This window comes from Calypte anna, chromosome 4A (assembly GCF_003957555.1).
Source record: "Calypte anna isolate BGI_N300 chromosome 4A, bCalAnn1_v1.p, whole genome shotgun sequence".
Classification (NCBI taxonomy): Eukaryota; Metazoa; Chordata; class Aves; order Apodiformes; family Trochilidae; genus Calypte; species Calypte anna.
In genome coordinates this window covers 42,901,166-42,928,011 of record NC_044248.1, presented here as the reverse complement: position 1 = coordinate 42,928,011, position 26,846 = coordinate 42,901,166, and the positions used below count along the sequence as shown (strand labels likewise).

The 26,846-nt window shown below is 40.7% G+C and overlaps 1 protein-coding gene across 1 annotated transcript in view; it reads right to left on the bottom strand.

Annotated features, from left to right (window-relative positions):
* Positions 1-26,846, bottom strand: part of MANBA (mannosidase beta) — a 42,457-nt gene that overhangs the window by 6,066 nt on the left and 9,545 nt on the right. Inside the window, exons 4-15 of the mRNA XM_030449752.1 lie at positions 25,497-25,667; positions 22,710-22,833; positions 20,210-20,385; positions 16,730-16,840; positions 12,329-12,480; positions 11,175-11,292; positions 8,355-8,441; positions 7,653-7,820; positions 6,329-6,547; positions 4,907-5,071; positions 3,485-3,629; positions 403-545 (exon numbers count right to left, since the gene is read on the bottom strand). Coding sequence (XP_030305612.1) covers positions 403-545; positions 3,485-3,629; positions 4,907-5,071; positions 6,329-6,547; positions 7,653-7,820; positions 8,355-8,441; positions 11,175-11,292; positions 12,329-12,480; positions 16,730-16,840; positions 20,210-20,385; positions 22,710-22,833; positions 25,497-25,667 — 1,779 coding nt within the window. The remainder of the gene's footprint in view (positions 1-402; positions 546-3,484; positions 3,630-4,906; positions 5,072-6,328; positions 6,548-7,652; positions 7,821-8,354; positions 8,442-11,174; positions 11,293-12,328; positions 12,481-16,729; positions 16,841-20,209; positions 20,386-22,709; positions 22,834-25,496; positions 25,668-26,846) is intronic.

Sequence of the window (26,846 nt, the reverse complement as noted above, 5' to 3'; positions counted from 1 at the left end):
ATCTTCTCAAATCTGGGCAGTTTGAGCACTGGCAAGCAATGCTATGATCCCTTCCCCATCCTCCTCAACTTCACCAGTTAATCCAGTTCTAACCACCAGAGAACAGTTTTATTAAATATCAAGGAACCATTCTCTTCACACTGTGTTCTGTTTACCCATCAATCCCTTTAAGATTTTAACAGAATAGTTAATTTCATGCTAGTTAATCCCTTGGACCATGAAGCAGTACACACTACTATCCTTTAGGATGGTGTTGCCCCTAAGAAGATGAAAGATAAGAATTGTTTCTCATTCTGTTTGAGCCTGGACTCACTGAAACTTGTCAAAGCAAACATGTGCTCCTTTCAGCTTCCCACATGTTTGCAGGAGTGACACAAGAGTGCTAAAGGAGGTGCCACTTACCCTCAAAGTCAGCGTGTGGTCCCCATGAAGATCTGAGATGGCATAAATGTACAACACACCTTTGTCTTCATAGGCCACAGGGAGCAGTGGTGCAAAGAAGTTCTGGGCAAAGTAGTGGAGCAGTTTCCACTTACCACCATACTCTATAAAGGGTTAAAAGAAAGAAAGAGTCAGATTGAACCAAGGTTACCTTGCACACAATCCCTTCCTGTGCTCTCTGTTCCTGCTGTGACAAAAGAATATCCCTCTCCACCCTTTTTCACCTCTGAGGTGCAGAGAATGAGTGGTTACTCTTGTTTCCTTCCAAGCAAGGAAGGGATTTAATGATCTCTCATGAGCCGTCCTTTGAGCTTCACCAAAAGATCACATTTTGCAAGTGTTGGTCCTATTGTTGCTATGGTGTTATTCAGTTAAAGAAAGACTTACACCATTAAATACAACCTCAGAAACACCCTCACCTCAGTTTCATTTATTCAGAGCTATTATTCTTCACAGAAGCCTGTGGTTTCAGCTCAGATTCAGCTCAAAATATCAAACCTGCAACAATAGCCAGTTCAGTCCAAGGAAATCTCATGACAACTGGGTTGGGTTCCCCTCAAGGTGACACTTGTGTGAGGTAAATTTCCAGGTGTATGTCAGTGCACAGCACAGAGATGCTGAAGCATTCAACATGGCACAATCAGCTCCACAACAACCTGCTGACAACCAAACCCCAATTCTGCATAAGCTGTTTAGTTCTGAACTAAATTGTACTGGCAGGAGTGCTATGCTGTGTTTTTATTCAGTCACAACCAAGCCTTAGAGGTCAGCTAAAAGAAGAAACAATTGCTACCTTCTTCCCTCCTCACTTCCCAAGGAAAACACTTCCTCTTGGCATGGGGAATTATGTGAGCCTCTCCATGACTCTCTGTGAGATACCAGATTTAAACAAGAAGCACTACAAGTGCTACTACTGTGCCATCTAACAAGATGCAGAAATGTGGTTTTGAAGTGCAAATAAAACTAATTTCTCTGAAGTTTTGCATAATTTCAGCCATTAGCATTTCAAAAATCCCTCCACCACACTGCCTAATTAAATGAATATTAAACCTTTCCTCATGCCACTGAGGGAACAGAACAAAACAAAGGGACAGCTGTATCTCTGCTAAGCTTCCTTTCTGTACACTAATTTCAACAACATATGAATAATTCAAGTATTTGATATCCTCTTCTACAATGATGTCAGCTCTGCACTTAAAGAAGACATTTACAGTCTCCACAATCACTTCATTTATCAATACACCTGTCTTTACAATGATAAATTTTTCCAAGCATCCTTCTGTCTTCAGGCACTTAAAGCCTGAGAGCTTCAGCCATTGGAAGAATCACAAACATGAAGATTGGGATATTCCATTTCCTAGCACAAGTCTAGAAGCCCAGGAAGATAAGCACTACAGTAGGGCTGCTGCCTTAGCATTTAAATAAAATAGCCTGTTTCTCCTACTGGCTTGTTTTCCTTGGTTGCTTGCTTTGTTTGGATGAAAAATAAAGAGGGAAAAATAAACAAAAAGAAAAAGGGAGAGGGAGAAACACATCCCAGAGAAAGAAGCAGAGGATGGGGTGGGCTAATTTTTCCTAAAGTAGGGCCAAATGGCACTTTGTTGTAAGGCCAGATTGTGAACTTCACACTAACTCTTAACATTTTCTAGTGTACTCATATTTCTTCACACATGGAATTCTTAAATAAAGATTTTTAAAAAGCAGAGTAGGTGAGAAATAACTCAAGTTGAAACAGAATCTACTCAAGTCCTACCACATACCAGCTTCTCCATTTCCAAGTGACTTCTAGACAAGATGTTGGGAATGTGAATAACAGCCACCACACATGCCTGCCCTCTCCTTTACTGCCTAAGTGACCTTGTCTGATTACTCCATTTTTGTGTCATAAAAGGCTAAAAAGTAAATGTAACATATAAGGAGCTACCATGTGCATAAACTGCATATTAGCAGAGTAACATCTACATATTAGCAGAATAATTAAGAGTTACTCATCTCACCTGACACTAAGACACCAAATCTCAGCAAATTTTCTCCTGCAAAGAGCTCCTCAGAAGTTATGCTGGGTGAGAGGTGTCAAATGAAGTTTTATGAAAATCAAAAGCAGGATGGAGAAGCTAATTCACAATTCACCCTCCTCCTTAGACAGCTAAGGACACAATGAGTCCCACTCTGGAGATAACCATCTCTCCCCCAGCTGAACACAGAGGGAATGCTCAGCCTTTAGATACTAAACCTCAGCCTGCTTTGAACAGGATCAGTTCTGCAGGTTTTGTTTGACAATGCACTACTGAAAGGAGAGGTTTTGGAACAAAACCAAGCAAATTTGTTGAGATTATGGAAATTGTAATTATACATGGGTGCTCCTTCTGCCTCTCCTGTCCCACTAGCACCCTCTCTGGCCATTCTCACCAGGGTGGTTGGGTGCTGTACATGCATCTGCACAGCTGAGTCAGTAATATAATCAAGGATCATAGGACAGCCTCTTTTAGAATCAGAATTTCTTAGAACTTCCTAATTTTAAAACAACTGATTTTTCTACTTTTAAAAGAATCAAACTGGCAAAAAATATTAAAAACCTGAGTGATATATCCCACAAAATTTCAGGAAGATCCAGCTCTACATGAGAAAATCAAGGATAATTGAAGGTTTATCTCACAAGGAGGTTGTGCCCTCAATCTTAATCATCACAACTTTGTCTGGATTCAATTATATTATTTCCTTGAGTCTAGCAGGAGTTACCTTTAACTTCTCTGAATTACACACTGCTAAAACAAGGGTAAGAGCTGGTGGCTGCTGTTGGTGAACTTAAACAGCACAACTTCCATAGGAAAAGAACTGCTTTCTCTTCACCCTCTTCTACTTCCACAGACTATGATGATCCTACAGAGCATTTCTAAAGGATGGACAGAACCATGTTCAAAGCTTTCCAGGTTGCCCAAGACAGAGAGAGAGAGAGTGAGCAAGGTCTTACTTCTTATCCCAAGACTTCCAGATGAGGAAAAACAAAAATTGGTGCTTTTTAGTAGGCTGTCACAAAACTTACCCAGGGAAGCCCAGGAAGGTGCCTGCCAGATGTCATTGAGCTGCCAGTAGAGAGCTCCCATTGTGTGTCCTTCTCCCTTGATTATTTCACTTTGGCTCAATCGATAGAACTCAGTTTCTGTCTTTATGCACTGAGCCTGCATCACCTGGGGCAACAAACACAGGAGAGAGAAAAAGTTGGTGTACTTTATTTTGTATTTCACTTATTAGATATTAGCATACAACACATGCTTCACAGCAAGGACACAGAACTGCAAACTTGAGCATTAAAAGCTACACACCTACACTGCAGCAGGCTTCTGTTTGAGTAAGATCTGGGATCAACAGCTCCCAACAGCTTTACAAGCAATAATTTTAGAGAAACTCTGTGTGAGGGCTACTTCATGCCTTCCATCCAGTGAAGATCACTGGTTAAAAGGGTCTTTGAAAGGCAAATGGAAGACAAGGCAAAGAAAAATAAATTTAAAATGGATATTGGTTTAAATCAATGTAAATAAAAAACCCACTAAAATCTGGAAAATGAAGGTATGTTCCCCTGCTTCCAGGCTCATATTACCATGATGTCCACATTCATATACTCTGAACATGGAACACTTATTCCCACTACACAGTCAAAATTGTGCACTGAAAGAGTAATCTGTTTTCATCTCATTTTATCTCTCCTTCACCACCTTGTCCTTAAAAACACTTTTCAGAATTTTTCATTGGCCAAGTTCCCAACAGAAGCCAAACAGCCTGTTACTTTCTTCACGAAGTATATTACTAGGCTGGGGAGATATTAAAAGAAAGTCTCAAAATAAAGGAATAAGTTACTCTTTAGGACAGCTCAAAAGGTAACACTTCTAGTTAGCCATGAGAGCTAAATTTATTCTGCTTGTCTTTTTAGCTATCCTCATTTTGGTATTCTTAAATTGCTTAACTTGTTAACAAGGCCCTGACAGACTTAATTCTGCAGAAACTCCCAGAGCTTTTTGAGTCAGGACCTCACTGTGCACATTTTACCCCTGTTTTCAATTTCACAGCATTATCCATCCTTGCTCTCTTGTCACTGGTGCCTAAAGTTCTCAAGCTGTTTTGGTTTTATATAAAACCTGTTAACAGAAGCTCTCAAACATTAAAAACCAAAGAGAATGTGCAGTTATTCCCATCAAGAGTGTCTCTGAAATTCTTGGAACACAACAGAAAGTAACAGCACTTTAAGCTTCCCTTATAGCATTAAAAAGTCACCATTTAAAAGTCACAGAAATCACAAAGGAAGAAGCAAGCAGGAGGTAACTACAGATGAAGAACCAGATCTAAGCCTCAGTGCAGAAATCTTCTGTTTGACTGAAATAGGCCCAGTTTTAACCTGTTTTTTTTTTAACCAGTTTTATCTGATGGCACAAGCACTGAGTGCTGCTCATACTGAAGATCTTGCTGTTACCTGAGTGAGGTAAATCATATCTCTGAACTTCTTAATGGGATCTGTGCCCTGGGGGAGCTTGAAATGGTGCTCAATTTGTTGAAGCATCTGATCATTGCCATGTTCATGGTGCTGTCGATGCAGAGAGAAATTGCTTGTGTAGGACCAGTCCTCAGTGGAGGAAACCTTAAAAAAAAAAACAACAAAAGTGAGATATCAGAGTGAAAAGGCAAAATACACATTTAACAACTGACAGGAAACCCAGGAAAGGATATCCACAGCAGCCTGCTGGCATTATCCAAACAATTTTAAAACTGGTAGTATTTTTCTATAGTGCTATATATTGGTCTATTTGGACCAATAACACCTTTTGCTTATAGTCCTTGTACAAATAAATGAAAATAAACACTGCTGGGGAACCCAGAAGAGCAACTTTTGGCTCAAGGGCATTTGACTCATTCATCCTAAGGTTCAGTTTGGCCAGGGATCTCAGAGGTTTGCTTGCATTCGTAGTGGACCAGAAACATCCTAGATTAAGACAGAAGAATGTACACCAGTCAGACACATTTAGGTATAAGTTACACAAATGAATAGGGCTTTAAATTCTAATAATGTCTGTATTTTAAAATCCTACCTCTGAAAAAACTACAATGAAACATTTATTTCTCAACTAAGGACAATGATGCAGCATAGCTCATACAGTTATTGTCAAGCTTTCATTGTAATTACAGTATCTAGAATATAATTTAATTTAGATTTGTTCCTTTTTAGGCTAAATTGAATGATTTTCATTGTTATTAATATGGATTAAAGGACTGATTCCATCTCAGGTAATATACTTTGCCCAACAAGCTGAAAGGAACATTCTGAACTCCTTTTAGTTGCATTTCATTTCCCTCTAAACAAATGGACAAACAGCATAAATCTCTGCTCCAGGTGGATAAATAAGATAGAAGACAGAGTATCTGAATTTAACACAAGTCAAAACCAAATCCTCTTACATGCAATACATAAAGAAACAAATTGTTTAAGAAATTGGTAAAAATTATAAAAATCAATAAATTTTTAGAGTTCAGCACACTCTGGCAATTATCAAGTTTCTTTTGTTTCTAAATGAAAATGTATCCTTAGACACAGCAAAAGGGAAGAGTCTGCCAGTCATGACTATGTTGTAGTTGAAGAGAATATTACTAGTCTCTTAATAGTCTCTCATCTAAACTCAATTCCTCTTGCAACATTTGGAACTCTGAGGAGGGAAACAGTCCAGTTGCATCCCCTCCCTCCACATTAGCACCCCCCTCCATCCCACTTGTGCCAAACCCCACCTAACAATGTCTTGTCCCAGCTATAGTTTGGATGATGCAGTTTGTTAGGAAGAGAATTTTACTCTGTCTGAGGGAGAGCTGAGGGGAGAGGGAGGTGTGGAAGCCCACCCTCACTTACCTTTTCAATGGTGCTGAAGGAAGGCCAGGACTGAAATCCATATTCTGAAGCAAAACGAGTTTTGGGGTACACTGTCCAGCTCCAGCAGTCACTCTGGTAGTCATAGAAGTGAGTGTCCCCATAATGGGTGTCATAAGGGTCCTGAGAGACCCAACCCTCTCTAATTGTCTCCAAGCCATTGGTGGGACTGGATGCAACAAAAGGACGACTCTGATCTTCCTGGGATTTAAAAACAAAGCAAAAACCACCACAATGCTCCTCATGAAGTGATTGGTCATCTGAAGACAAAAGACCCCATTTTGAAAATGGGGGGTGAGGTGGGGAGAAGAGTCCTCCCTCAAACATTCCCCTTTGTGTCCTGACATTCATCATCTTTACTTGCTTAATTAGCTGCTTTTTTATCTTCTTGGAGGACAGCTGGGCATGATATTGTTTGTTCTGCTGTTCTAAGGGATTCTCTCCTCACATCAAGAGATTTTCTATCTTTACATGCTTCTAAATTCTTAATGAACAGCATTTAAAGTGTGTCTCGTGAAAAATAAACTCAAGGAACATTAAGATTTGAGGACTGAGACTTCTTTATGGAAAATCATTTTGTCTGCCCTGCTTTTGCAGGAACAAGGCCATAATTTTCCCCTTCTTTATTAAGTAGTCACCTAAATTTAACCCTAAAAAAGCCAGGGTTTTCTGCTACTAATGCTTGCATGGTGGAATTGCACTTTCTCTGCACGTGAAGCTAGATGAGGCTGAAGAGGGGTTACATGTCAAATTGTCCAGAGCTGCCTTTATTTATAGCCTCAGAAGACTTAGCACACTAAATCTTTTAGCAGTACCCTACAAAACACTGAAGGAATCCTTTTGCAGGTATGATTAATTCAGCACCTTACTTGTAGTAAGAGAGAGGCCTGAGGTAGTTACCAGTCACAAGCTACAGCAAAGCAGGTAGACATGTGTATCAACTGAAGAAATAGTCCAGTTCCCCCATAATTTTTTTTTCACTGGAAGTGAAGCCATTCGTGGAGGTATTAAAAACAGGAAGGTAAAAAGCAGCACAATCCACTATTCTTTCAGGTCTTTTCTTACCAATCACAAAGAGTTAAAGACATGAGGTTCTGTTTGTTTTACTGGGAGGATAACCCTTGAGTTCTGAGAACTGTTTACGAGAGCTTGGAAAGTGCAATAACTCCTCAATAATGTGCTGGTTTTAATTTCCTGAAAGGATTTAAAAAAAAAAAAAGGCAAAAAAAGCCCAAGCTGCCCCAATTGGAAACATTAAAACCCTTTGCCAAGCCATATCCCCATACAATTTCTTGAGATCACTTACATTAAGAACTAATTCTCTGATGTTCTCCACATAAAGCATTATGTAGTCCTTGATATAGAGTTCTTTGTCAGCAGCAGGTATGGAGAACCAGTTGCTTGCAATTGCTGCTTCATTTTCATTGTTACCACTCCACAGAATAATTGATGGATGGGATTTTAAACGCCTCACCTGAAACACAACTTAGGTTCAGGAATCAAGCAAAATTACTTCCCTTAGGGGCACAATAAAAACAAATTAAAATAACTTGATTCCTACTTGAATTACAAATCCACATTAAATAAACTAAGACTATAATTGCTGGTTTTATCTGCTCTGTTTACTATTCCCCCAGCTCTCCATCAGGCTCAAGCTTTTGTAATATACTCTTGCAGAAGGGCAAAGTTTTAATATACTGATATATATCCAACATATGCAGAGGTACCTCCTTCTCCTCAGCCACATGTGACAGGTAAATACTCAGCTAAGGGACACTGCAACCATCAGAGCTCACTCACTGAATGCTCTTCAACACCCTCAAGAAGAGGACAGGTAAAAATATGGTTCAAATGAGGTGACCCAGCACCTGTCAAGATGAGTCTTAAAACTCTTCAGTCTGAGGGAACTTCCCTTGGGATATTATTCCAGTGTCTTCACTGTTGTCATGGTGAAAAATTTTCTCTGGAATTCAATTGGAATAGAGACACACACACACAGACAAAATACCTGATGAGAAACTTCTGCTCTTACAGATTCTAAATAACTCTGGTCAGTTGGATACAGAGCACATGCAAACATAAAATCCTGCCAAATCTACAGGGAAAAGGAAAGAAAAGACAAAAAAATATCTGTTAGCAAGTCATTTTACATACTTGAAAAACACATAGTTATTGGGATGCACAATCCTTTCTTCTGCCAGAAGCTATTTATCTCAGAAAGAATTAAACTGAAACATTCTATTTGTTGTTCTTGGACAGTACCACCAAACAATCACAACCTCCATGGTTTTCCTCAGTATCAGAGTTACAGCCTATTCACCCTTCGGAATCAGACCCTGGCAGCCTTCACTGTTGGGTGGAATATTGCTCAGTAGATGGAGTCCAGTTTGTGTGGAATCATTAAAACCCATACACTGCCCTCATGTCAACATGGGACAATCTCCAGATGAACAGAACAAGTTTTAATCTACCATTTTGCAGGTGTAGCAGTAAATCCTTGTTATTAAAAAGAGACAGAAATTCTTCTGGCATGGATTTAAGCTCATGTGTTCTTGTTAACAGAACACTCCCACACCAGATGCACAAACTGATCTTAAAAAGAATAAATCTTGCCCAGGAAGAGAGGCAGAAACAAACTAGATCCTCTGACAAGACAGTGATTTTCCTCTTCAAAGAAAGATCAAGCAGATGCCATAGAGAACAGGAAGCCTTCCAGTTCCTAACTTCCATTTGTAACTTCAAGGAGAACTGCAAAGCAGGGGAAAGGAAGAAGCCCAACGAGATGGGTAAAGTTTGTTGGTTTACCTGTTCTGCTTTTTAAATTTTTCTAACTTGGAGACTCCTGATAATTCATCTCAAACATTAATGGAAAGACCTCCTGAGGAGCACATTAACCCCAAAGGAGTCATTAACCCCACAATTAACACATTATCCCCAACCTTTCTGAACACCACACTACATAAAGCCTGGAGAGAGCCAGACCAGCTCCTCAAGTACTTGCATTTTCCTTGCAGAAAGAACATGCACTTCCCTGAATGTTTTCAATGCACATTCCCTAAGAAATCTGAAGACAGAGAACAGTATAGTGGAGGAAATGTAATTTGTTACACTGCCACCTTTGTACAAAAAAGCAAAACTATGGCTGAAGAACACTCAGAATCCTCCAGTGACTCTGGAGACTCAAAACTTTCTACTGAAAAAAACTTTTTTTTGCTATTTCCTTCAGTGAGCCTTCACTGTTTTCCCTTAAGCACAGTTTGAGTCTCATGCACTTCTAAGCCTTTGCAAGACCATCAGAAGAAACAAATCCAAAAGCCTTCAGCACCACCCCCTCCAGAAGAAGGGTTTTTCTGCATCTGCTTGCTATTTTGGCTGCTAAATAAGATCTAAATCTTGCACTGAGCACTGTGAAGGATCTAAGTGGCCTACTTAGGTGCCTAGTGTCAAAAATGAAAGAACTGCAAGTCCTCAGAAGCCCTGAAAATCAGGACGCTCATTCAGAGGACTAAAATAGATCTAACACTTTTTTTTTTTCCCAAGCACACACAGCAGAAGGCAACAAGGTATCAATTCTGTTTCCCTGCTTTTTATGCCGTAGAATAAACCCAAACACATTCCTTGGGATTTTGTTACCAGCTGCAACTTGGCCTCCACTCATGTAGTCACTGTTTCATCAAAACTTACTAAAATGTGTATCCAAACTCACATAACCAAAGGTACTCATCTAGGATTATCAGTGTTTGCAGCAAGGCACAATCACAGCTTGTTTAAAATGGCCCTTTGGAGAAGGTCTTACATGCTCAGCCTCAGGTCTAGTGAAATATTTTTGCTTAATAAGTTGGAACCAAAAAACCCCAGAACTTTTCAGCTCTTGCTATAAAGGAGGAAATACTTTTAAAAGCAAAAAAACCCATTTCCACAGCAGACTTTTTTGGCATTTTGATAACTCAGAGGTGGCTGAAAACACAAAACTCAAACAGTTTGGCTTAAAGGCTCATTGAGGTCAGACTGCAAGGCCTTTCCTCTTAATCTGAGGCATATATTCAAACACTCAGATTCCTTAGCAGGGCTATTCTCACAAAAGTAAACCTTAAAAAAGTCTCCTGGGTCCCACAGTCTGACTGCTACAGGGGAAAAAAAAAAAAAATTGATCTTGAAGTAACTCCCCTTCCACACACTGTTTGTTTCACAACTATTTGAGTGTTTCAGGTCCCAGATGATGCCTACAGACCAGAGAAATTCTTCTGTCATGTTCATCATTATAATGTAAACATCTTCCTGCATTCAGTGACATCATTAGTACCAGTCTCTCAGTTGTTCATTTCTTCTCTCATTTCTTCCCTGAGAGAGTAGGAAATGTAGAACTAGGAGAGGTACAGCATATAAAAATGAAAGCTTTGGTCTGAAGAGAGATGGAAGACAGGAAGTTAAAGCCACTGTCCTGGTGCTCTAACTTTGGAAAAATTTAACTGGGGAGAGGCAGTGGGGAGAAAAGGAAAGGGAGATTCTGAGTTGGAAAGGGAGGTGAGGACGAGTGAAGGAACAGTTGAAGCCTGAGTTACAAGAGAAGATCCAAGCTGGGGTTCTAGTAGAAAGTCTACAAAATATCACTTCCAGTTTCAACAGACAATCTCAGTAATCAAGAGCCATTCCAATTAAACAAAAAAAACAAAACAAAAAGACCCACAAACAAACAAAAAAAGAGGTTGATCTGACTTCTCAGGTTGGTACTCTACCCTGTTCTCTGGAAAGATAGCTAGAACTTAAGTATTAATTATCTCACTTAAAAACTAACCAAATGAACAAAATAAGTGCTTATTGTTTTTACCATTATTCCCAGTTCATCACAAATATCATAAAATTCATCTTGTTCATATATTCCTCCTCCCCACACCCGCAGTGCATTCATGTTAGCATCTGCTGCAGACTTTAGGAGCAGCCATAATCTGTCAAACACAAAAAGATTTAGACAAGTTTGGTGAAACTCTATCACTTAAGAAGCTTCTAATGTTACACAAAAAACGCAGCACAAACCCAAACCCAAACATTCCTCATTAGCAGGCAACCTCAGACTTAGAACTCTGAGAGAAACCACAATATTTTGTACCTTTTAAGGCTGCATGCTCTCTCAAAAAGCAATTTTTTGTACAGAAAATGTTACTTGGTGCTTACACTTATGGAATATGTGGAGTGACATATGTGAGTTAAGTGTTTTTACAGAAATATTGGCAGAACCAGATTTGGAAACACTGTATTTTGTTAATCAGGTTGCTCTTTTCTCCTTAGACATTATTTGCTTTAAATACCAATGACTTAATTTTTTTTAAAAAACATCTTCAGAAATCTATATAATTTTCCCAAGTTCCACAATGCACAGTGAAAAGGGGGAAAGTGAGAGGGAAAAGAGAAAGCCTGAGATTCTGAATTTCATTTTGAGGGGTTCAGGTACCATTAGTTCTTTCCTCAACCATGCTGGGAGCCTCTAAGTTGCATGTGCATGCAGACTGCAACATCCCATGTTCCCCAACTACCCAGAACAAAACCCAGTCAAGGTATGGCATGGCCCCTGTCCCACCTGCATCTCTGGGGTGCTGTGTCACTGACAGCCAAGAACCCTGGACCAGGAGAGGGAAAAAAAAATAAAATAGAGGCTTCTATGTACTTATGCCTTCCTGCACAAGGTGGGTTAGGGCATGGCTGAAGGGCACTTCCTCCAAGTACCCACGTGTGTCCCCCAGGGAATAGGATCATCCCTAATAATACCTGTAAGGACAGTAACCTGTGGAGAGCAAACAACCACTTTCCCACCAGTTATTGTACATGAAATTCATTCAAATCTATTAAAAGATAATTAAGCCCTAACTCTGAGGTCTCCAACCCACAATTAGTGTTCCACCCCTCAGTGCCATCCTTTGATAAAAGGGGGATAGAGAATCAGGAGGAGGAAAACATCATCCTTAGAGAACATGTGCTGTGGCTTACATGTCAGGGGTCACTCTGTCCTGGAAAGAATCTGCTGGAATCCAGTTTGAGCCCTTAAGGAAAATGGGTCGGCCATTGATTCTGAAGTAGAAACTCAGACCTGGTGAGCCAGGAATAGGCTCCTGAACAAGTTCTACTGTCCGAAAATAGGCCTGTGGAGACAGGGAATTTGGGTTTAAAGCAGGAAGAAAAAACAAAAAAAAAAAAACCAACCACAAAATAAATCAAGAAATCCACTATAAAAGGGACCCAGCTGAACACTAACAGCTTAGTATTTGTCAAGACAAGAAGATGTGGTTTCACCTCAAAATTCCAGCTTGATTAAAACACACTGTAACAGGGCTAAAAAGAATCCTTCTGATAAAGCTGCTTTCTTTTGGATGTCACTATCAGAATGAGAGAAAGCACCCACAAACATGCATGTGTATGCACACATATGTGTATGAGAGCTGCACGTTCTCTTGCTGCAGGACTGAGCTGCACATTTAGCTGGGAGCAGCAAAAGGAAAGCAGTGGCTGCAATAGATCAGACACACCATTTTATCTGCTATTTTCTCCTTATAGAGGGAGATTGCAGGAGCTCAGCTATAACTCTTATCCCTGAATGCCTGTCTTCAGGTTCAGCCAGTAAAAACAGAAACATCTTTTTTTACTGCCCTCATATGATACCTTTCCAATAGCTGTAGCAATTAAAAAGATATGTATGCAAACACAAATGCTGGTTTGGAACTGATGGACCTTCTGGCCACCACAGCTGTGTTTGAACAGCATGGTCAGCAATAAGGTTTCAGAAAGACCAGTTCAGCTAAATAACCACTAACTCTGTGTAAGGTATTAAAGGCCATTCCAGATAAAAGCACATCTGAAACAGAAGCCAAACTTTTACAGCTACCCTAATAGCTGGCATTGTGTGCTGCAGATGCTGAGAAAAAGAAAGCAGAGGGAGAAAACTTCTCAGCAAATCATTATGGAGGTTTTCTGGGCTTTGTTTCACTCCCAGCAACGATGCTGCTCTGAGGGGTATCCTGATAGCACTGATGCAAGCAAGTTCTAGCAGTCAGGAGGGAGCAGGAACCTGCTTGCAATAATAGTGTGCCCTGAGCCTTGTTTGTAGGGACATTTACCCCACCTGCCATGGGGCAGAGGCAGAGCAGCTGCCATCTGGGGCACCTGTGCAGTTGCCAAGTGTTACAGAAAATCTCTTTCAGGGAGGCTTTCAACTTCTTTTTCTTCTGTATCCTTGTGCCAGCTCAATCTACCTAGACCAGAAAGATGATTCTGGTGCCTTTTGGTTGCTCCTTATCATGAGATGATACTGGGGAAATTAAATAAAGTGAGGGAATGCTAATAGCAAATTTCAGCCAGCTTGCATCAAGCAACAAGTTTGCAACAGGAGGGCAGGAACCTTTTTTATTCTAGACTGCCCCTAAGGTAACAACCATTCCTCCTTCAAGTAACTACTTGCTATACCTTGTCAAAAGGTCAGCTTGTAGAGCACAGCTTGTTCTCTCTGCCACAAGCTGCAGCTGAGGCAACTGTCAGTAAATCAGGCTAAAATTAACCTAGTTCAGTACAACTGATACACCTGTGCTTAAGATTAAAAAAAAAAAAAAAAAAAAAAATCATTCTTTCTTCTCCACAACAGACAAGGCTGAAGTTCAAATGAGAAACTGCTAATCTCACTGTGGGACTTTGTTTTTTAAACTTTCAGCTTATCAAAAAGAATCACACAGACAGAGAATTATTTCTAGTGGTTGAGAAGACAAATAAATAATTTTTTTTTTTTTGCTTTCTCTTTTGTGCTTCTTAGTCAATTATTAAATACCTAGACAGAAACAATGCACATGCCAAAGAAGATGCATGAGTGGAGACTGCAGACCACTGACCTCAAACTAAAACCCACTTCAACTAATAAGAAAATGGGACTGGGACTGGTCCCAAGTCCTGCAGTGTTGCCCCAGGAGCAACAGTGGATTAGTGGTGAGTGGGGCTCAGCATCCAAACCACAAAGGAATTTGCCAAATAGAGAAAAACTACAGTCAGACCACTGAAAGGACTTTCAGACTCCCTGCTCAGTATCTCTGTGCACATGGATGTGCCCTGCCTTTTTCTACTGTGATCCTGTTGCATGCACAGCTGGCTGAAAATAGAACAGCATGATGATGAACTTGCTTTTAGGACAAGTCTTATACCCATTCCTAGCATTTTTCATTCATTTTGAGATGAGGAGTTGAATTAAAAAGAACATAAACCCACAGATATTTCATACAACTTTCACAGTTATTCTAACTACTGAAGGTTACAAAAGAAAAGCTACATTGTGTGTACTAAACAAACAAAAAAAAGTTCTGACCTTCCTCTAGTGAATCCAATTACTTAAGAGAAAAATTCCTATCCTGAGTGCAGATCTTTTTTGTGGTAAAAAATTAAATGAGATTTATAGCTGGGGCTCAAAATTATTTGGAAGGTCTTCTAAATGGATGTCATCAGGCAGGGTGGGTCTGTGTCAGAGTGCATGTGTAATGGAGTATTTATATTCCTAACAGAGGCAATGTGATACTGCTTTATTCATGCTCACGTGGAAGTCATGCAGCTAAGCCAAAGCCAAGGCAATCTGAGGCTGAAAGACCCAGCCAGGACCACCCATACAGCACAAGCCAAGGTAAAAAAGCTCCTCAGCCCCATCTCACATTCCCAGGCCTCCAGGGTTCAGTGCCTTTGCATTCCCAATCCATTGCTACCCATTCAGCAGCACAGCAACTCTTCCTCTTCCTACAGCACTTCCCTTCTGCCTTGTGGGGTAAAAGAAAGGCAAGGAGAGACACCTAGCATCTGGTATGCTTGGTGACTTGCCTTTCTGGCTACCAAAACCTTGGCCACTCTGTCTGATAGACCTTGAGGCCTGAGGACTGATTTCTCCCAGTCTTGGAACACACAGAAGAGGCTCCCAAGCCCCTGCAAACCAATCAGTTGGTTCTGTGTACAATTAAGAAACAGATCCTGGTCCTTTTGAGACACATACAAAGGCTCTGTACCCAGGTAACTGATCTGTGGATCACATTTGGCATTCCCAGATGTAGCAGCAGAAAAAGCAATAGGGATGGAGATGCCTGGAGCTGAAATAAGCTCACAGAACACCCCAGTGATCTCACAAATTAACACACAGCATGAAAGCCAAAAGGAGAGACTTCTGGAAGTCATGCTGCAAGCCCTGGAGGAAAAAGAGAGTGTACAGGGAAGGAGGGGAAGACAGCAAGATATTAGGATCATCCAAGTACTAAAACAGCCTCATGAAATAAAAACCTCTGATTACAGTGCTGAAGAAATAAGCATACAGCAAGATGGGGAAAGAGAACCAAGAAAGCAAGCAAGTGCCTCATGAGGCAGTCAAAGAGGTAATAAATTATCTGATGTAAGCATGGCAAGAAGAAAAGCAACTTATCAAACAGAACTTGATAGACCCTCCAAGACACTTTCTGCCTATGACTTCGTTTCACATCATCCTGAGAAACAAACTCTAAGCCAAAGTATTCAAATACAAAAAGCAAAACAAAACCAAGCCTGTCCTGGACATTAGCTTTATTCTGATTCTGTTTTGTGCTGCTCTCAACAGAAGCAGGTACTTCCCTCTGGCAAAGAGGTTCCCAGCACAGCTGGTTAGAGTTCTATAGAGCTCCCAGGACTATAATACAGGGAGGTTCCCCAGAAATCTTCCCTGAGGATTAGGGAATGTTTTGAAGAATATTTTGAACATATCAGAAACCAGAGAGTAGTTCAAGCTAAGGGCAGCTGAGTCTGAGAAAAGACCAAGCTGTTTTCTCTCATATACAGGGTTCTTAGTAAAACCAAACATCATTATACAGCTAGTGTGTTGCAGATACACACACTTATGCAAATATCCTTGGATATTACTTTCATGGTCATATTTAAGATGTTACTTTTCTTAAACATGAAGCACATCTATCACATTCTAATAAATCAATGTATGTTAGCTTTTTAGGAACGTGTCTATCTTATCATTTTTTTAAAATTAACTAGAAAAATCTGAGTGATAAACCTCCACATAATCTATAGAAATCTAAGAGGGTTCTTCAGTGCATGATACAAAAACATCAGCAGGACAGAACAAGTTTAAAACTTTTTCCATGAGACAGAAAACTTAAGAAGTAAACATGTTCCTCTTTCTGAGGGTTCCAACTAACTGTAAGCCACCTTCTGAATACAAAGCATCCATACAAGCTCAGGCTACAGGACAAGAGGTAACAATACACTGTGACAAACATTTGTTTCTCACTAATATTTTCACACACATATTGCAAGCCAGTAAAATATTTAATAGCTCTGGATTCCTGCTCTGGAGCACAAATGGCCTACCAACTATGAGTAAGCTGAAGGACTCACCTTTGAAAACTTCTCAATCTGGTATCCTGCCTCCATGGAGAAAGTTGTAGTCATGTTGTATCCAGTTTGCTTTCCATGTCCATTTGGCCACCAAGCCTCCACTGTGGCACTCTTAAATGTATAAAAGAAGAAGTGAAGAAAAAAAAAAAAAAGGGAATGTGAATAAAAAGACTCCCAAAAAGCAACTGAAGTTTCAGCTATTTTCTGTTAATTAACATAAGTCTAAGGAGTTGATGCGCCTCAGCTGAGCCTCGTAACTGGGATCTCTCCAGCTGCAGCTCTTAAGGGAAAATTACTTAAAGGGAAAGGTGTGATCTCTTCCACTGAAGTCCAGGCTATCACTTTATCTTGTGTCCATGTGCATGTCTACCCTTCAGGAGAGGTACACTGACAGAATATTCAGATATTTGTGTCAGAAATAGAATATTCAACTATCTGTGTCAGAAGTAGACACTGCTCACCAACTCCTGTATCATACCCCTTCTCATTGACTCTTTAACCTATCATATACAATATTCAATATACAAAAGTGATACTTTTCCATTGTGACTTTGGTAGTATATGACCACACTGACTGCCTCACTTATGTCAAGCTTTTAAGTCAAATTATAGGTTTCATTCTTTTTTTTTCAGTGGTTTCTGCTTTTTCTCTGCCCTTTCTAATCACATCATTAGTACTCCACAGTTTTTACAGACATAAAAAACCTACCTCTAGGATGACAATGGTTTATTTTTCTCATTCTTGTAGCCACAGAGTAGTATTTATATCTTAATTCCAGCAGCCTACTCCTGCTTGCTCAATACTATTGCCAACATTTACCAGTTGAGTGCACAACACAAAAATCATGGAAAGCAAGCAATAATGCATGCAACCAAACAATGGAGGGATCAGCACTGAATAGAGTCATGTAAGGAGTGCCTCAATCTTTTCAAATGAAATGAGGCCAGGAAGCAGCCCAGCAGTATGTTTTGCCCTAGCCACACTTGGAAACAATCATGAATTTATCCACTAACATTTCAGCTTCCCTGATGCAGAACTGCCCAAACTGCTTGTGCAGAAGTACAAACCTCTGTGTTGCACAGATACAAATGGAAGCAGAAAAATCTGTGTGTGCCTCGACAACAAGGGAGTGTTCACAGCTGCCTGGCAGAGCTGGGGTGCCTCATTGGCCACTAATGATGTCATCCCCGTGCTTAGCATGAGCTGATAAGCAAAATGCTGTCAGCAACACAGCACTTGGTGTGGCAACTGCAGGAAGGCTGCTACACGGAGCTCTAAAGCTCCTCCTGACTTCACAAGATATTCTGCAAGAAACCCTCAGCTAGAAATAAATTGCTGGAGAGGTCTCAGTCCTTAGCTCACACCACACAGGTCTATCACACAGAGCAAGGGCTCACAGACAGATGAGAACACATTGCAGGGCTTCTTGTACAACCAGCTGGTGTGAATTCATGCAGCAAAGCCTTTTTTGTACAAAGAATAACAAAACACTGTTGCCTCTGCTCTGCTTCCCCACAAACCTGCAATCATACTCCACTAACAGATTTCTTCTGAGGTTGCTGGCGAGGCAATTAAATAAACCAAAATAATTTTTCAAGTTTCAGACTGCAGTGCCTGTTTAATGTAACCCCTGAAAAGGCAAAGCAGAGACTAATGATTGTTTGAAATGATATTGGGTATTTGGCATTGCTCATAGGGGTCAGGCAACAGTAACAAAAACTGAATGTTTGCATGCTTTCATGCAGTCCTGTCAAAATACAACCAGGCACATAAGTATGCAAGTCATTGGGTGTGCATACTTGAACATGAAAACCCTGCTTCCCTTTACCACAGGCATTTTCTCCACTCAAACAACTGACAAAAGAACTTGAGAACACACTCAAAATGCCTTCAAACTGGGGAAACAGTGCAGAGTTACACAGCAACAGAGAAAACCAGAACACCCAGTAAAATATACTAAGGTTTGAGGGCAGACCCTCAAATGTTATTAGCTGCCAGAACTGTCAGAAGTCCTAAATTCCTTAAAGGGCAGCTCCAAAGCAGATGGAGACTCCCTGTTTACACGGAGTCCCATGGAGAAGAGGGGCCATGGGCACAAAGTGGCTCTTGGGGAGATTCTCATTGGACACCAGAGGAAAATTTTTCACTCTGAGGACAGTCAGACACTGGCATGGTCTCCCAGGGGAAGGGGTGGATTCCTTCACTGTGCAAATTTTTCAGTCTCAGCTCGATGGGGTGCTGGGACATCTCATATAAACAATAATATCAGAAGGGTTGGAGCAGATGATCCCTGAGGTCCCTTCCAACCTGACTGTATGGTGATTGTATGATTCCTTCTCACAGCACCTTGCTCAGCCACAACTCTAACTGTGCCCTGTGGCAGCAAAGCAGACAGTGGCTCCTGTTTTGCTGTTTGGTCCAGCAGAGAACACCATTAGCTACAGCAGCCACTGTGCCTGCCAGGGCTCCCACCCTGCCCACTGGTCAGGTCCAGTTGTGCTCAGTCAGCTCTACAAGGGCCATGCCCTCTGAGAAAGAAGCCAGAACAAAGTTCATGGTTCTTTTTGCCCCCCTGGGCTCACTGCCTAATTAAAGACACCCACCTATTGGTCAAGTAGAACAGACACACTGATTTTCTTCAGCTTTCAAGCCTATATATCTTAATTGCATCTGTTTGATAAAACTCAACAGTTTCTAAAAAACAAAACAAAACCAAACCAAACCAAAAAAACCACACCACAAGCAAACCAACAAAACAAATTATACAGAACTGAAATAATGTTGGTGAATTAAGTCTGCCAGCACAGAGGTTCCAAACACCCTCTGAAGATAAAACCAAGCGATTCTTTCCTCATTCATCACTGGGCTGTATAACAATTTTTCAGTTGAGTTCTCTCCTCATTACAGCACTCTTGACCTCTGTAAGATTCCTCCAGAGTTTTGTCTACCCAAGGGACTACAAGCCAATGTAAGGAAGCACTACCTCACAGAATTTCCACCAGTCTTACTCCCAGCCAAGTGATTTACCACTCTTTTGCTATTATTTACCTGAAAGAGTGTATCTCCTGAGAAGTTAAGAGTGTTTCCTCTCTTTCCTGGAACAGCCATGTGTACTGAAGAACATTCTAGTCTGAACCAGACCAGTAAAACTAGCAGGAGAGACAAGGTAGCCAGTGCCAGTTAATTGAAGTGACACAGGCTATCCAAAGGTTATCTACCTAAGAAGCTCATTTAATAGAGGTTGGTGGTGCTGATTTGTGTGTGATCTTTTTTGTCACTGGGCTCTGCAGTCACCCAGACATAAATTTTTAGAGAGCAAAAGAACTGTTCTCCTATCCCATCAGGTCAGAACTGCTGTTCAAGTTAAAGGAACATTGTAAGGAAGGGGAGGGAGGCATAAAACTGGCATGAAGGCAGAGAGACACACTTAAAAAAAAATAATTCTGCAGTTGGTGAGGATTCCAGACACACCTCCTTACCTTGTTGATGTTTACAAGCAGCACAATGCTGCCTTCTCCAGGTTGAAGTTTCACACCAAATGTTTGCTGTGTTTGCAGTTTGGGAATGCTCACAGTCACCAGGCCTGCAACTGGCTTGGAGCTGACTGCATCAAAAGTAGCCTTGATTTCAAGACTCCACTGCTGAGCACTCTTTTCTAAGTGAAGGGCAAGAAAAAATGGGAATTTAGGAATTGTGTTTATATGCCTATTAGTTAACACAATCTCTCATCAAACAAACAATTCAAACACCTCAGATTAAATTTAACAATTTTCAGGCTGTGTTTGATTGCATTTGATACCTGTGTTTGCATTTCCTGACTCAGAAGAGAACAAGGCAATATGATTTATAACTCTTTTTTTTTTCATTCAAAAGCCACCCAGGGCTTTTTCAGAGTTCTGTGCAAAAGTGAGAGGCCATGGCACCAGTCACTTTATTAGGAGGGATTTTTTTTCCCACCAGCCACCACAGACATTATATTTGCTTTTAGTCAGCACTCGTATGAACATGGCACTCTTTGGGAAAGATTGTAATCACAGGGCAGTACAATCACTTCTGCTGACGAAACAAAAACAGCGTTAACAGAAAATGAGCTGAATTCATCCCAGAGTCACCAGACAAAATGAATGGAGTTATGCTGGGGATGAATTGGGCCCATTGTGTCTAGACTTGACAGGCTGTATCTTTGTGTCCCTTCTGCCACCTAAGTGTGGAGGAGGAAACAAGGTAATGACTTCCCAGAGGTCACACTTCAGTTAGCTCAGAGTCCTCTTCTTCACAAAACTTACTGAATTAGGCAAGCCAGGGTCAAGGGTACTCAAGATAAATGTGTAAATTTCCCATTAACTACAGCAATTAAATTACCTAGCTACAAACACAGCCTGGCTAATCCTATAGTTCCAATATTATAGGTGAACATCTAAGCAAAAGGAAATAAAATAGAAGGAAATCTAGAACTCAGACATATTTTTGTATACACAACCTACTAATTAATACTTTCTCTTCTCACCTCTATATTTTAGCCCTCCCTCCTTCAGGAGAGAGAGCTCTCTTCAAAAGCCAAGAACCACACTCAGCCCTGATGTGATCTTCACTGTCTTTTGTAAAACAAAAGCAATAAATGTGTTCCTAAGTTTACCCCCAGCCCTACTCAGGGAACACCAACCTTGAGAAATGTGGAAGGGGTTAAAAAAACACCCACCACACCCCCCAAGGTTCAGCCATTACAGTCCCTCCAAAGGCACAGAGAAATTCCAGCCCACTTTTAGCTGCATGAACTGTGTTCCAGAAACTGAGAACAACATATCTTTTACAGACTCAGTGGTCAAAAGAATGTGATACTCAATCTGATGAGCAATACAACCACAGAGGCACCTTAAATTCCAGTTGTTAATTTACTCTTCATTTTTCAAATGCTATTATGCTTGAATACTAAATAAGCTCTGGCACAGGTTCCAAATCACTCTGCTGATCCAAAGAGGTTTGCTTTCCTCTCCAGAGAGCAAGACACTGCCTACCAGAAGGTGGAGTTGTGGGAATGTGGGAGGGACCAGAAAAGACTTTTTACTGTAACTCAAATTATAAAGAGCACACAGAGTCTGTGCTGGGGCTTTCCATGGAAATTCCAGTCACGTTAATTCTAGCTAAGACCTGCAGCTATTTCAGGAAGCTTTAAAAGCAGCCAGTGAGTGACGTCTTCCCCTTTTATTCATACTCTATTCCCAAGGGCTGCAATTCAAGCCAGTGCTGAGGACTCCTGCGCTGAGCCTTCCCTCCACTGAAGGCTGCTGCTCAACAGGCAGTGAAAGAAAAGCACACGGGTGGTCTGCAGTGAGGCGTGTTCCCCTTTACAGAAAGTTTCAGCAGCAAATTAAACTACTTTTGCACAGCTGCGATCACCTTCAGGACAAAAGGAGCAGAAAAATCAAAGACCACGTCAAGGGAGGAAACCGGTCGGGTAAGTTAGGTGGCAGGAAGGCAGGAGGTGATCTGCTCAAATTGCAGCCTCGATAAAAGTGTCTTTGCAAAGCACCACGGCTCTCCCCCGGGCTTCACGTTGTGTCCTGGAAAACTCAGCCCTCCCGCAATTTTCCTCACTGTGCATTTGTCTCCCCAAGACAAAACTCAATTCCCGCAGCAGCTTTGCCTTTGTTTTACATGGAGACTGAAGTGAGATGGATTTACTGGAAGTCTTGGTGAAAACACACCAATTAAAGAAAAAAAAGATTCAAAAGTGGAGAACAGGAGCTAACCTCAGCTATATTTCATATAGCTCTGAAGTTATTTGGGGATTTTCAAGCCAAAAACGATTCTGAATTCCAGTATTTTTAATCACTATTGTTTGTACTGAATAACTGTTTCAAGACCTAAATGGGTGTGCTAAAAGCTAGACACAAAAGGAGAGAATCTTTTAATTGAGCATAACAATAAAATGGTTTGCATTCCAAAGATGAAACAGTAAGAAGAAGTAACACTACTTACCAAAGAAAGGAGTTGAAGAAAAGTAAATCAGGTGATAATGGTTATAGGCTTCAATCCTAACATCTTTCCAGATTCCTTGAGTGGGAAAAGAAGGCCCCCAGTCCCAGCTAAATGAACACTGCTCCTGGAATACAGAATCATGATGTTACAATTCCCTGTTTTTCACACAGACATTGATGCTGTGCCAGAAATAAAAACTGTTTGCCATCTAGAAGTGAATACAGCCCTGTGCTGAATATTTTTTCCAGTTTCCATAAACCCAGAAAAACCTACAGTTCTTCTTTCTTGACCTGAACCCCACTTTTACGACTTATAAAAATTAACATGTAGTTTTGTATTCAACATCCATGTATAGCAGCATTTTATATTTGTAAGAAAGCAAAACACCACCTAGCCCACCACTTAAAAAAAAACAAAAAACCCACAGTAAATACCTAAATTCAAAAAACCCTAACAGTAATTATCTAAAATTCAAGCAGGTTACTCTCAGTTCAGCACTGAATTATCTTACTTTGTAGTGTCAGTATTTAATTGTATACCTAAAAGACTAAGCAAGGAACTGATGGTTACAAATGTTAAAGTATTGTAAAAGAAAAATATCAAATTAAAAATCGTGGGTATAGATGGAATACTTAAACCCCTATTTTTTTGTTAGAACACCAGATTAGTACAAGTAAAGATATGTGTATATCTGGTGCATTGGTGTAGTTCAGTCATGTTTACTGTTTCACTGTTTCTCTCCTTTTTATGGTTCTCTGATACAAAGGGAAGGTAGTTAAGAAAGAGCTTAGTTCTGGTTCTAACATCAGAATAACTGTGAGAATTACAAAATGCTGTTCAGACTGAGAGGAACCAACACTGCTTCCCTTTTAGCTGTTTTCAACCCTGGTCAGACCTCCATTTAACAAACCCCTTGAAGACATCAATTCAGCTGCCCTCCAAGCTTCATACAGCCCCAGCCCCCAAAGAAAATACAATAGATCTCCTTAAAATCTTCTACAGTGACCTACAGTTCTAAATTTAGAGATTAATAACTTACAGCTAAGGCATACTAATTTTGGGAAACCACACTGCACAAGTCCAGCCTACCCACTGAACTGCTGGAGTCAGCCTGCCTGCCTATCAGGTTGCAAAAGAGCCTTTCAGGGAGCAAGCACTGTGCCTGTTTCAAGTGGAAAAACAGAGATAACACATTCTTAGAAAACAAGTCAGATCGAAAGTAATGTTCCCTTTACACAAAACAAACAAATTAAACGCTGACAGATGATCAGTGTATTATCTCTAATAATCCTGCAGAGATGGTTATCAGAAATAGTGTGTCCTAAGCATCAATATGCTTGTATCACTGAGGCACATTGCCCATGGAAGGCTTGCATCTTGCCACAAACTCCTGTGAAGGTTTAGATCTCTTTTCTGCAGTTGACACTGAACCTCAAACCTGTAAACAGCTCTCCATTACTCTAAGAATGTAAGCAGTCAGCTCACATGTGCCACGTTCTAGGCTGTTTGTTTATTTTAGAGGTGACATGGCTACTGTTGTTGCCATATTACTTGAATTAAAACTGTTCCTGGAAATGTCTGGAGCAGCTTCCAAGTACAAGTCAAAAAACTCCTTTGAGGAAAACCACTGTGTTACTTTCTTACAAATTTATGGGTATAGTTCAGTAAAGCATAAAAACATTCCTGGCCAATTTTGCTCTATAAATAAGACTACAGCTGTTTAAGTGCCTGCTTCCTTCCAAGCTCCTCCCTGCACTGATTTCTAAGAAACACGGTGGACTCAGAAGAATTAACTAAATTTCTAAAAATGTAATGAAGGTCAAAGTAGCAGCAAGTAGTAATAAAGGCAACATCTTAATCCTGGAGGATCTTCCCAGGACAACAAGGAGCCCACCTTTCCATTAAAAATTTTAAAGGAAATCACATCCAGGTTTAGATTAACAGAATTCCAATTGTTTGTTCTTTGTTTTCTTTTTCAGGAGGCTCTAAAATTACTTTATAAAAAAGGTTAAATATGATGAACAAGAAAGGCATTTAAGTAGAGACAAACATGCAAAAACACCCAAAAAGAGAAACTACAAAATATCACCTAGCCATTTTGCCTAGCTGCTGCAAAGATACCAGAAATACATGATACTGCTCAACTGATAGTTTGCCTTGTGTAAGTTTTAACAGCAACTAAGCCATGTCTTAAATCAGAGTTTCTGAGCTTTATTCCTTGCATATTACATTGTTTTTTTCACTGAATATGTGCTTAAAAACCACACCTCACAACACCCTAATAAGATGAGACCAGGTCCCCTCTTAAGGTAACACTTCTCAGGCCATGCCTGAGCTGCCCAGTATAAATAGCACAGCACATGAGCAACAGCAAACTCCCACAAAGCTGCTTCACTAAGATTTTTAAAGCCATGGCAGTCTACACTGGTGTTTGCAAGCATGAACTCTATTGTTGGCATATAAAACCACCCAGTGAATCCAAATGTAATGATTACACATTACCCAACACTGTCCTGCACTTAGCAGCAAGTCTCCTTGCTGACTCCTTGATGAAAACAGCCTTTTAAACATTCTTATCACCTAGATATGAAGCCTGGCCTATGCCTCTTGTATTTTCAACGTGCTAAATCACAGGTTTCTGGGGAGGACAGGAGAAGGAAGCTGCAATGAAAAAAATGCCCTACTTATGACACTGCAGGTTTCCTCACAGGATACATCTGTAAGGACAGCATGTGGTGCATTCCTCATTCCAAGCCTGAAGGCAGAGCCAGGCAGTTCTGCCCTCACCTTTCTGATGAAATTCACATGGCACTCTCCTTGCTGCACAGGTGGAGGGCACGCTGGGGGGATGCTGTATCCTTTGTGACTCCTGCTCTGCTCTGCTGCGTAGGAAATGGCTGATGAGAAATGCACTTCGACAACATTGACCTCCCTGATCAGGCTGCTGATATCAAAGCTCTAGGGCAAGAAAGCAGAAAAAGTCATTATAGCACTGACATTTGCTTATGAGATTTATAATCATTGTTACATTGGGATTTTAATCCCACACACGTTCAAAAGCATTTGAACTACAGGCTCTGGTTTTGAAGGAAAAGCAAAGTTACTTCTTCAGCTGAAAACAGAAATACACAGTAACATTCCAGATGCAAGATAATGTTTCTGGGCAAACAACTTCCCCCATAATGAGCTCCCATTGCAGGCTGCAGCACTCTGCTTGCACTCAGAAATGCCTGAAGGGTGGCAAGAGAGGCTCTGCAATCCTTCCTCACTCAGAATTCATCTGCATCCTCAGGAAAATACCTTGTTCCAGCTCAGAAAGCTGGGCTGTACACAAGTCCTTCCAACACACACTGCCAGCTTACCTACCACAATGAGCTGCCCTCTGTGGCAGAGCTGTAAAGCTCCATTTCGTGCCACCTCTACTCTCATCCCTTGAATGTACAGGCACACATTCTATGCCACTACAAAATAAAGCATCTGGGGACTTCCTCACTGCCTCACAAAATCCTCTTCAGTGTGGCTGGACAGAATGCTAAGTGTCTGCTTTCAGAATTATCCTGGGCTATCAAAATAATATCATCCCAAAGGTTAATTCACATTTCTTCTTCACACTGTTCATCTGTGATAAGAAAAGCCCTGGCAATTTTTTCCAACTTGTGAGCAGCCAAGTTAGGATCATTGTATCTGTGGCATCCTGCAGAAAATAACAAAGCAAATAGCATTCTCCAGCAGCCTTTACAGACTCCTTCCCACAGACAGAGTGGTCATGTGGAACAGGTGAGCAAAGCAGAATTCTGGGTCACAGTAATCCTGGAATCCATCTAATACAGTTCACCCTGGTTTTACAGGGAAGGCCATTCGATGAACTGTTGCAATCTGACACGGAATGAATTTGCTGAAAGAAGGGCAAAATAATACCACTTCCCACCTCTACACAGTCTGCTACTGGCAACCCTTTAGATACCCTCCAAAGAGTAAATAATTACAATTTGGTAAGTGAAATTTCTTATTTCACAGATGGTAAAACTAAGTCACAGAGAAACTAAGTGGTTTGTCCCAAGTGACACAGAGGGGTGGCAGAATCCAGCTCTCATATCTCAGGCCAGCACCTCTGCAATAAAATCTGCCAGAATGCTA